At 38.3% G+C, this 12,087-nt stretch overlaps 1 protein-coding gene and 2 non-coding genes across 3 annotated transcripts; all 3 read left to right on the top strand.

Moving 5' to 3' along the window:
* The first annotated feature begins 445 nt into the window (after positions 1-445).
* CTF7 (protein) lies at positions 446-4,247 on the top strand. Its single transcript, XM_087321916.1, has 6 exons — positions 446-546; positions 630-924; positions 1,515-1,610; positions 2,764-2,838; positions 3,442-3,809; positions 3,918-4,247. The coding sequence occupies exons 1-6, from the start codon at positions 512-514 to the stop codon at positions 4,039-4,041; spliced, it is 993 nt and encodes a 330-aa protein (XP_087178042.1). The 5' UTR covers positions 446-511; the 3' UTR covers positions 4,042-4,247.
* Positions 4,248-5,891: 1,644 nt separating this feature from the next.
* Positions 5,892-5,964, top strand: TRNAK-CUU (transfer RNA lysine (anticodon CUU)). The gene has a single exon. It is a non-coding gene; the product is annotated as a tRNA-Lys (tRNA).
* An 819-nt stretch (positions 5,965-6,783) lies between these two features.
* On the top strand, positions 6,784-6,856 carry TRNAR-CCU (transfer RNA arginine (anticodon CCU)). The gene has a single exon. It is a non-coding gene; the product is annotated as a tRNA-Arg (tRNA).
* The last annotated feature ends 5,231 nt before the right edge of the window (positions 6,857-12,087 follow it).

The following is a 12,087-nucleotide window of genomic DNA, read 5'->3' as shown; positions in this document are numbered from 1 at the left end:
AATGCATTACATAATCTTATATAATGATCTAATATCCCTCATGGTAAATGCATGCTATTCCTACACGTCCAATATTCCATTTAGAGTGAAGCCATATCGATTTTATAAGGTGACCGGCCATCTATATTATATATGCGTTATGCAACATGCTCCCAAGTTTCGGTCCAAAATATAATATCAATATGGTGATGACAAACATATAGGTAGGTGGTTGGGTTTGATTCGTTTCGTGGTTGCCTGCCCGCCCATGCCGGCCAGCCGGCCTTTCCTTTCCTTTCCTTTCCTTTCTTGGTGCTTTTGAATCACAAACGAACAATTACATGTCATCAAAAAATTACATGTCATCATCATCATCATCTCATTATGGAGAATTTGGAGAGGCTCCTTTTCGCGCGCGATACTTATAATATGTACATACTCACACACACACACACAGAAGCAGAAGGAAGAAAGACAGACGAATAATAATATATGTACATATATATATGGTGACCACCATCTGATCGATTCTATGGCGGATCTTGTCATATATCGAAGAAGAAAGAGGTATCTTACGCTCCCCATCACTCTCTCTTCCCTCTTGCAATCAACTCTCGATTTGTCACCAAATCCCTCCCTTCTCTGTACAGAGTTCAAGCACATGAAAGTGAAGACGAAGACGAAGACGAATCCTTCCAGAGCAGTGCACATACTCCAAAATTAGGAGAAGATGATGATGAAACCCAAGCTCAAGTTCCAGCTGAATCCATGCTTCCAAATAATGATAGACGACCAAAGCTGCAGGTATTTCTCGACCTAGGTCAATCGGATTTCTCCTATTCCACTTGTAAGACATGCGGTCTCTTCTATGCTCGGGGACACGGCGAGGATGAGAAACTACATTCCGCATTTCACATGAACTGCATTCGTGGAATTCCATTCAAGGTAACAGAAAAATAAAACTTCTTCTCTTTTCAACTAATCAAGGTGTGGTTACTAGTGGAGATCCTTGCCACTAATTATGACCTGGTTTTTGTGTGTACACAATCACATAAATATCCACTGTTTTTCTCGAGTGAAACATATATGGTTTCCACAATATTAGAGTAGTGTGAAGCCACACAAAATGTGTGGGTTTTCATATATATATATATATATATGTATGTATGTATGGGAAACACGAGCGTCTTTGGTAGCATAACAGCTCTATTCATTTAGTTATACTTATTTTGGATCTTTGTTGTCAAAGACAAACTTAATTTAAAGATGTCATCTCTGGTATGGTCTCACAGGCCATTTTGGCTTCTAAAAGATGTTAATATATCTTCTTTCTTTCTACCAATTCTCCTCTGTTCCTCTCTATTTCTAATTGGGTACTAAAGGTTAAGTCTTCCTTACATGCTGCTAATAAGAGGCAATGCGTTGCACATAAACGTCTTGTGTCTGTTATCTGTTAAGTTCTCTATGTGCCGTATTTCATGTTATTCTTACCTTTTCCTTGTGTCTTTTGTCAAATTATCCTTCTTTTCTATCAGGGATGGCAGAAGGAAAGAGTAATTATGGAGGGGGATAAGAATGATGAGCGTGTGATTCTATTTGTGCATTCTGATCCTTTGCCGCATCATCTCAAGGTATATCATAGTTTTTTTCTGAAGAGAATATAATGAGTTACCCCACATATTCACTAGTTGAACAAAGTAGGGAAGAATATGATACAATTAGGGAATATTTAGATAGTGATTTTGCATTTTCAAAACATTATTGTGTTTTCATCTAGACAAACACCGACTTCGATTCTAGGAACACAGACTTTGGGGCTAAAGAAAATTGTGATTGTTCTTTGATGATGAGCTTGTGTGGTTGTATTGTTGTCCTTCAACAACTTCCCTTGGTGTCTCTTGAGTTCTAGCAAAACAGCCCAAGCACTGCTGGTCTGTATATTGCATTCATTACCTTCTGTAGTGGGTCAAAGACTTGGTTAGAGAGGCAAGAACAGCCCCAAGCTCCGTTGGCCAGCATATTGCATTACCTTGTGTAGTACGTGAAATCCTTGGTTAATGGTATCTCTCTTTTATTTCATAAGAATAAATTCGGCGACAGATAGATAACATTCCTTGATGACACCATTGGAAAATTCCTTCTTCTAGAGGTGTGCATGCATATCTTCCTACTTCAATCTGTAACTGGTGTAAAGAGGTTCGCAACTGCCCTATCACATTGTGCAACACATTAGATGGATGTATGTCGATATAAGAGAGAGCCTGATGATAAATCCATCGTCTGATATGCTTAAAAAGTGTGCCTTACAGTTGTCCATCTTCTTGGCAAGAGATGTTGGCGGGCTATTCCAAGTTCTTCAGTTATCCAATTTGCTAATATCAGTTTGGATCACTCTATTCTTTTCGTTCATGTTTAGATTTAAGCTATATCCGAACAGAGCTAGTGAACATATGCATATGACATCTGATTCAAGACATACCGACAATGATTATCTCTATGTTCAGCATATGTATGTGAGAGAGATTTCTTTATTGTCTTCGAAGGTCAAACATGACCTATGAGACAAAGAATATAACATTTCCACATAATACACGTGGACAAGAGTAGCGACTCTCGATCTTCAAGATTTTTACCAATGAATTTTGCAATCAAGAGTACACATTGTGGTATTGAGAGATTCATGCAAGGATTGGGTTTGGTCAAAGACTTGTGGAAAGAGAGAGAGAGAGAGAGAGAGAGAGAGAGAGAGAGAGAGAGAGAGAGCATTAATGTTGCATTCGTTAGGTTAAAGAAGTGACAAGGATAATGGAGAAAGAGCTTGAACTTGAACCAGGATGGTTACTTCTCAGCTGTTGCAAGGTTATCATTCACATTGATTTCCACCTTCGTTAAAATGTAATTTTATGCAAAGATCATCTATTTTTGGTAGTTTGAAAGCAAAAAAATATTAATGGAGTCTCACTGTCACATGGTAGTATCTCTACTAGAAAAATGTGTGAATCAGCACACTTTATTGTCAGATTACTATCTTTTTTTGGTCTTTTATTCAAAGTTCCTTTAACATGGCCAAACATGTCTAGCAATGTGTATTCTCAGTACATTATATGTCTACAGGGAAGCTTTGGATTTGCGATATTTTGCTGACTTTGTCCATTTGTTTATATACCATTGACGAGAATTTCATGTAGAAGAATAATCAGATAGGTTGTTCTAAGTTTACTAATAACAGACAAGTAAGAACACAAAAGTCATCAAATTTAGGTAAAAGGTAATTTGTATCACAAGCTTGAAGATTTGAATGGGAAAACTGAAGAGCATTTGTATAATTTGTACATAGGATTCTTTCAACCTTCTATCTGAATAGTTATTGCCACAAATAGATTTATAAGCACACATTGCTATCTTCCTTTTGAGTTTTAGGACTGATGAACATGATTTTTAATGGATACTACTATTAAGCAGGTGTATCTATATATATCTTCAAAGAAGGTAGTGGGTTGTATTGTTGTGGAACCAATAAACCAAGCATATCCACTGTTGTCCGAAAAATTGAAAGTCAGAAGACCAGAGGATAATCAACACAAAGATGAAATTCCTTTATGCGATGTTGGTGCAACAAAGACTAGTAGCTCAAGAAAAACTTTGGTTTTTGGTAATATCACTTTTAAGAGAGAAGTAGTGCAGAAGAGATCCAAATATGAGGATGCCACACCAAATGCTGATGTATTCAGCAATATTGCTGTACCTGCAGTGTGTGGTATAAGAGGTCTTTGGGTTTCCAGAAAGGAGAGGAGACACGGAATAGCCACCAGACTTCTTGATGCAATGAGGTAAGCAGATTTTGAGCGAAAAGGTCAAGCTCATTCTTCATTAATGATCTATTCTCATTCTTTCTTGATGCAAAGGTTTTGTTAGAGGTCTCTTCCTTTTATTTACAGGAATTCATTTGTCTATGGTCTTGCTGTCGATATTTCTCAGTGTGCTTTCTTGCAACCTACTAGTGATGGACGAGCTTTTGCTGCAAAATACTGCAAAACCAGCAAGTTCTTAGTTTACTCATGACAAATAAAGTGCAGTATATTTCTGTGATTCACGTTGAATATCTATATCTATATATATTCTTTCCAAGCAGTACAAAAGTATATAGATATTTTATTGTATTCAACATCAGCCTTTTGTTCTGCATCCCGGATATTTGATGCTGGGAAGTTGTTGATTTTTATTAGCAGCGAAAGCTTTACAATGTAAAACTTTATCTTGTTCAACTATTTGACATCTATACTTCGCACTGCACATCTCCCAGGTCAAGTGAGTAAAAACATGGTTCATTTTTTGGATAAAAAAATAAAAATAACATGGTTCAAATTTTTTTGTCCATGATCTTGGCACCTATTATATGTTTGTTGCATGGATTTAAGGTGATTCCTCGTCTGGTTAAAAGAATGATAGTCACAAAATGAAAATTTGATCAACTATTCCATGAGAAAGCAGCAAAATAACAGTTTCATTACCTTCTATTTGGTTAGAAGAATCACTAGCAACATTATGGAAATTTTATTAAACTAATTCATGAGAGCAATATTACTTAATATTTTATTTCCTCCGACTAGCTCAAATGGGTGTCACATTCTGGAAGAGTGCAAGTCTCTTAACCTTGTGGTCATGGGTTGGAGGACCAAGGTTAAAGGACATCGCATGTCATGTTAAATCATAAATAGTGATCTCACTCTAGATATAAATATTTACTTTCCTTGTATGTGCATCGAGTCAGCCTAGCTCAACTGCATGAGGGCAAGGACCTTAACCTTGTGGTCATGATACCCCATGGTCGGTGGGCATTCAAAACCGTGTTAAATCATAAATGGTCATCAAATGTGCTTGACAAGCAAACTGAGCTGCCCTAGTTTTGATGGAAGAGTGCAAGGTTCTTAACCTTGTGGTCATGGATTCGAGCGACATGGTAGGTGGGAGGCGCAAGCTTTGTTAAATCATAAATGGTCATCTCGTTCTAGGCATGAAATTGTGTGAGCCCCATGGTTGACAAACATTATATGTGATATAAATCATAAATGGTCATCTCAATCTAGGAATGAAACCTTGGCAAGAATAGGAGTCACACGCTGTGTTAAAAACATAAATGGTCAATGAAATTGTAATCATAAATTTGCTTGGCAATCACACCTAGCCGGCCTAGCTCAGATAATAGACCGCAAGGTTCTTAACCATGTGGTCATGGGTTCGAGCCCCATGGTCGACGAGTGTCGCCTGCTTGGTCAAATCATACTTGGTCATGTAACTCTAGGCACGACATTGTGCTTACCCTAAGTCTAGGCCCCTAGCTGGTGGGCTTCGCATGCAAGGTCATCTCACTTTGCTTACCCATTGTTAGAGGCCATTACATCTTGTTTTGTAATTATTAATGGTCATTTCACTCTAGATATGAAATTTTCCTTGGCAAGCACATTGAGTTGGCCTAGTTTAGCTGGAAGAGCGCAAGGCTCTTAATCTTTTCATCATGGGTTCGAGAACCATGGTGTGTGGGCATTACATGTTGTATTAACTCATAAATGCTCATCTCAGTCTAGGATGAAATTGTGCTTGTTAGGCACACCGAGCTGCCCTAAGTTTAGGCCCCTAGTTGGTGGGCTTCGCTTCTAAGGTCATCTCACTTTGCTTACCCATTGTTAGTGGGCATTACATCTTGTTTTGTAATTATTAATGGTCATTTCACTGTAGATATGAAATTTTCCTTGCAAGCACATTAAGTTGGCCTAGTTTAGCTGGAAGAGCGCAAGGCTCTTCATCTTTTCATCATGGGTTCGAGAACCATGGTCCATGGGCATTACATGTTGTATTAACTCATAAATAGTCATCTTAGTCTAGGATGAAATTGTGCTTATCAAGCATACCGAGCCGGCCTAGCTCAGATGGAAGAGCGCAAGGCTCTTAACCTTGTGGTCATGGGTTCGAGCCCCATGGTCGGCGAGTGTTGCATGCTTGGTCAAATCATAATTGGTCATATAACTTTAGGCATGCCATTGTGGTTACCCTAAGTTTAGGCCCCCAGTTGGTGGGCTTCGCATGCAAGGTCATCTCACCATGCTTACCCATTGTTAGCGGGCATTACATCTTGTTTTGTAATTACTAATGGTCATTTCACTGTAGATATGAAATTTTCCTTGGCAAGCACATTGAGTTGGCCTAGGTTAGCTGGAAGAGCGCAAGGCTCTTAATCTTTTCATCATGGGTTCGAGAGCCATGGTCTGTGGACATTACATGTTCTGTGAACTCTTAAATGGTCATCTCAATGTAGGATGAAATTGTGCTTGTCAAGCACACCGAGCTGCCTAGCTCAGATGGAAGAGTGCAAGGCTGTCAACCCTGTGGTCATGGGCTCGAGTCCCATGGTCGGGGAGTGTTGCATGCTTGGTCAAATCAAATTTGGTCATATAACTCTAGGCACGACATTGTGCTTACCCTAAGTCAAGGCCCGTTGTTGGTGGGCTTCGCATGGAAGGTCATCTCACTTTGCTTACCCATTGTTAGCAAGGTCATCTCCCTTTGCTTACCCATTGTTAGCGAGCATTACATCTTGTTTTGTAATTATTAATGGTCATTTCACTCTAGATATGAAATTTTCCTTGGCAAGCACATTGAGTTGGCCTACTTTACGTGGAAGAGCGCAAGGCTCTTAATCTTGTCATCATGGGTTCGAGAGCCATGGTTAGTGGGCATGACATGTTAAATTATCTCATAAGTGGTCATCTGAGTCTAGGATGAAATTGTGCTTGTCAAGCACACCGAGCCGGCCTTGCTCAAATGGAAGAGCGCAAGGCTCCTAACCTTGTGGTCATGGGTTCGAGCCCCATGGTCGGCGAGTGTCGTATGCTTGGTCAAATCATAATTGGTCATATAACTCTAGGCACGCCATTGTGGTTACGCTAAGTTTAGGACCCTAGTTGGTGGGCTTCGCTTGTAAGGTCATCTCACTTTGGTTAGTCATTGTTAGTGGGCATTACATCTTGTTTTGTAATTATTAATGGTCATTTCACTCTAGATATGAAATTTTCCTTGGCAAGCACATTGAGTTGGCCTAGTTTTGCTGGAAGAGCGCAAGGCTCTTCATCTTTTCATCATGGGTTCGAGAACCATGGTCCGTGGGCATTACATGTTGTATCAACTCGTAAATGGTCATCTCAGTCAAGGATGAAATTGTGCTTATAAAGCATATTGAGTCGGCCTAGCTCAGATGGAAGAGCGCAAGGCTCTTAACCTTGTGGTCATGTGTTCGAGCCCCATGGTCGGTGAGTGTCACATGCTTGGTCAAATCATATTTGATCATGGGTGGAAGCATGCTACGGTGTTCAGAAAAATACTGTTTTTGGCCACAAAAATTGTTTGTACTTTCGATACTGCTAGTACTGAATAATTCATAAAAAAAAATCGATTTTGGAGAGTGGGGTACTGTAGTACAAGTGTCATTTACTACAAGGAGTGGGGGGAACACGTGAGGAGATGTTCTTTCCATTTTGGGGGCTATTTTTCCGTCACGTCGATTTTGGCGGTTCCCCTCACGTTGTTTTTGGCGGTTTCCCTCATACTCCTCTTCCTCGATTCCTCTGAGCTCTTCATCTCAGACATCCATGTTATGGTTCTGCTTTTCCTCCAATCTAAGAGTATTGTTAGGGTTTAGGGAGCAAATCTCAGACATCCATGTTAGGTTGGAGCTTTTAAGTTGAGGATTTCTAGTTTTTTTAGGGTTTCTGATTTTGTTAGGGTTTAGGTTGAGGAACAGAGACTGTTCTGAGGCCTCTTATAACAGCCAATAGTGACTTCTTCGACAACGACTTTCTTACTTCCACCGATTGCAGTTTATGTCGTGGTGATTTGGGCCTTTTTCCATCGAGGTGAGGATCCTTCCACTGGATCCAGGAGGCATATCACAAAGATTCAAGGCGCCCTCCACCATTGGAGGTTCCTTCCACTAAATCAAGGCGGCATATCACAAAGATTCAAGGCGCCCTCCACCATTGGAGGTTCCTTCCACTAAATCAAGGCGGCATATCACATAGATTCAACGCTCCCTCCACCATTGGAGGTTCCTTCCACCAAATCGAGGCGGCATATCACACAGATTCAATGCTCCCTCCACCATTTGAGGTTCCTTCTAGCAAATCGAGGCGGCATATCACATAGAATCAACGCTCCCGCCACCATTGGAGGTTCCTTCCATCCATTTTTTTATTTTCAGGACTAAAATTTTTCATTTCTTCATTTTTTAGTACTAAATTTTTAGATTTTACAATTGTCATATTTGATCCGTAATTCTAATGTTTGAAACAAATTGTTTCTCACTTTGTAGGCCACATTTAAAAACATTTGACTGTGTTTTCTTAGTGTAGTCTATATAACATTAACTACTCTCACCGGACACTTTATTTTTTTGGATAAATCTAGTGACCAAATGGGGGTCCCCAATGAGGGTGAGTTGTCAAGTAACTCATGTATATCTGAAAGGACCAAGAGACGAGTGGTTCTTCACATAGTCCGTTATTTTGTAGAAATACGAAGAGATTTAGTGAAGAGGATCGTAGGGATATTATATGTAGAGTGTTACACCATCAACGTTTGAATGAAGACATGTAGAGAATAAAATTTAGGGACCAATGTGTTTCAGAAGAGATTGTAGAGTCTATGAAGTCATCCCTAGACTTAGTGAAAGGTGTAGAGAGCATAGACAAACTTGATGCAAAGGGGGCAGCCATACACATGGTTGTGAACGGTGCGAGAGAAAAAAAATATAGTGATACTAAAGTTGCCTTAGCCCTGGGTATTCAAAGAAGGAACTTGAGGAAACATCGCCGAAATATACACTCAAGCCAATTCAAGTGGTTGGGGTTGGGACGTAAACGACGATGCGATGCCTTATCTCAAGAGATTATTGAGAAAGTGGATTCATTTTGGGCCAAAAATACACGTGTCTCACCAAATAAGAAGGACGTGTGTAGACAACGAATAAGTCAGGGTAAGTACCAGATTCACCCTAGACACTTCTTGGAGATGATAGAGGTATTCCAGTTTTTTATATCAATTCACATTCCATAAATTTGTGTTTTGACCAAGTGTATATTAATGTTTGCTATATATATTGGTTGATGTAGGCTGAATTGTACATGAACTTTAAAGACCAACATCCAAGCTTGACTGTTGGAATACATGTTGTTGTGTGTACCACGTGAAGATGGATATGTTAAGGCTAGGAGTGAATGCAATGCGTACTAATTGTAAGGGTATACACGGGGAATTATGTGTCTGCACTTGTGAGGTTTGTAGACCAAATGGGGATGATAATAGGTGTAATGCACGAAACATGACTTATGCATCCGTTTATGAGCTATGGAGGTCTTGTGTTTGTGAAAAAGAACCATCATGTGAGTGGCATCATCATACATGTCTATTAAGAACATGTAAGGTTTGTCCGCTACCATTATTTTGTAGGCAGGAGCTTGATTTGGGAAACAGTCATATCGTGAAATGGAAATATTTAGAGTATGTGACTGAAAATATTGGCAAGGGACTTGTAACTAAACGTATCAAGGAAGTATATAAGGAGACATGTGCTGCTACCCTTGTCTCAGAATTTAAGAAACAACTTGGGGAGTTCATTCCACATAACTTCCGGAGTTATTGGCAAAATTCACAGTTCAAGGAATGTATTAATAACTTACCAACGGGTGTCATCGTATCCGTTATTGACTTTGTAGAAAACTATACATTTAAAGTTCAAAATGAGGTTCAATCAATGCATTGGTATAATGATCAATGTACAATACTTGTACATATTTTCTATTGGAGGCAAGACGGTGAGTTACATAAGAAATCAATATTTTACATTTCAGATGATAAAAAGCATGATACACTATTTGTTCAACATTGTTTTAAGCTTCACCATGCAGATTTATTGTCTCTAGGGTTAACCTTTAACCATCATTGGGTTTGGTCTGATGGTGTTGCCTCGCAGTTTAAGGCGGCACGATCGTTCTACTTTATCGCCAAGTAATTTTTAATCCATATGTTTAGTACTTATCATGCAATGTGTAAGGAAGTAATTCTTGTGTTAGTGCATTCATACTAATTATGTTTGTAACTATTCACACACAGTACTATTCACATGGATGCATACTAATTATGTTTGTAACTATTCAAACACAACACTATTCACATGGATGCATGCATACTAATTTTGTTTGTAACTAAGTTAACTGTTCTTGATTGATCAAATAGTATTATCCTGTCACATGAATCTGTGTTTATTATCTTTTAATCCATGTGAAGTGTTGTCCATAGACAAAGTGTACTATGTTGTGTGTTGTATCTTTACTAAATCAGTATTTACTGAAGGATGTAAAGTACTCGTATTGTACTCTATAGTATTGTCCGTCCTTAAGAGAATTGTACTAATTATCTTTAATCCATGTGAAGTGTTCTCCATAGACACATTGTACTATGTTGTGTGTTGTATCTGTACTAAATCAGTATTTAGAGAAGGATGTAAAGTACTCGTCTTGTACTCATAGTATTATCTGTCCTTAAGAGAATTGTACTAATTATTTTTTAATCCATGTGAAGTGTTCTCCATAGACACATTGTACTATGTTTTGTGTTGTATCTGTACTACGTTGTGTTTATAGAAGGATGTAAAGTACTCGTCTTGTACTCATAATATTGTCCGTCCTTAAGAGAATTGAACTAATTATCTTTTAATCCATGTGAAGTGTTCTCCATAGACACATTGTACTATGTTGTATGTTGTATCTGTACTAATTCAGTATTTACTGAAGGATGTAAAGTACTCGTCTTGTACTCATAGTATTGTCCGTCCTTAAGAGAATTGTACTAATAATCTTTTAATCCATGTTGAGGGTTTTCCATAGACACATTGTACTATGTTGTGTGTTGTATCTGTACTAAATCAGTATTTACTCATCTTGTACTCATCGTATTGTCTGTCCTTAAGAGAATTGTACTAATTATCTTTTAATCCATGTTGAGGGTTTTCCATGGACATTGTATTGTACTGTGTGTTGTATCTGTACTAAATCAATAATTATCAAAGGATGTAAAGTACATGTCTTTTACTCATAGTACTGTCCTAGATTGAAGAGTTTGTACTAATTATTTATTAATCAATGTTGAGTGTTCTCTATGAACACATTGTATTGTACTTGGTTTGTATCTATACTAAATCAGTAATTATCAAAAGATGTAAAGTACATGTCTTGTACTCATAGTACTGTCTTATATTGAAGAGTTCGTACTAATTATCTATTAATCCATGCTGAGTGTTCTCCATGAACACACTGTATTGTACTATGTGTTGTATCTATACTAAATCAGTCTTTATTGGGGGATGTAAAGTACATGTGTTGTAGTGCTAATTATCTTCTAAGGAGGGTTGTGTTCTCCGTGGACACATTGTACTGTATTGTGTATTGTATCTTTACTAAATCAGTATTAATGAATGTAAAGTACTCGTCGTCAGCAACATAGTACTATCTGATATTGAAGAGTTTGTACTATTTATCTGTTAATTCATGTAGAGTGCTTTCCATGAATTCATTGTACTATGCTTTGTGTTGTATCCATACTAAATTAGTATTAATGGATGCCAAGTTCACATGGTTGACAACATAGTACTATTTATCTTTTAATAAGTGTAGAGTGTTCTCAATGGATACGCTGTGCTATGCTTTGTTTTGTATTTGTACTAAATCAGTATTAATGGATGTGTAGTACTCTCGATTGACAACATAGTACTAATTTTGTTGGAAACCTGAGATACAAAAGCAGGTATTTCTCCTTATTCAACATTCGTATGCAATGGAACTACTTTGGGTCTGGACATGGAAAAGGAGAGCATGATGGCGCGGGGGTTGTGATCAAACGTGCCCTTACAAGTGAGCAGTTGGATAATAATGGTGCTAAGTTACAAAATGCACATGATGTTGTGCAGTGGCTAACATGGAAGATGTCAAATGATGGTAAGAACAGATTGTTTGTTGAAGTTCGCGCTGATGAGGTTGATAGAACTAAATCATATGGTTGTAA

The sequence above is a fragment of the Azolla caroliniana genome, unplaced genomic scaffold, assembly GCF_043228905.1.
Source record: "Azolla caroliniana isolate FFs.n. ecotype wild unplaced genomic scaffold, voAzoCaro1.0.p SCAF_6, whole genome shotgun sequence".
In the NCBI taxonomy this organism is placed as follows: Eukaryota; Viridiplantae; Streptophyta; class Polypodiopsida; order Salviniales; family Salviniaceae; genus Azolla; species Azolla caroliniana.
The sequence above is the reverse complement of the archived record's forward strand: the minus strand, read 5'-3'. Positions and strand labels throughout refer to the sequence as shown.

Bases quoted from the DNA above. Each gene is read 5' to 3' on its own strand.
- CTF7 (XM_087321916.1), top strand. From the start codon at position 512: ATGGCGGATCTTGTCATATATCGAAGAAGAAAGAG. The intron at 1,611-2,763 runs GTATATCATAGT...TGCATTCGTTAG, and splicing joins CTTTGCCGCATCATCTCAAG to GTTAAAGAAGTGACAAGGAT. The intron at 3,810-3,917 runs GTAAGCAGATTT...TTTTATTTACAG, and splicing joins AGACTTCTTGATGCAATGAG to GAATTCATTTGTCTATGGTC.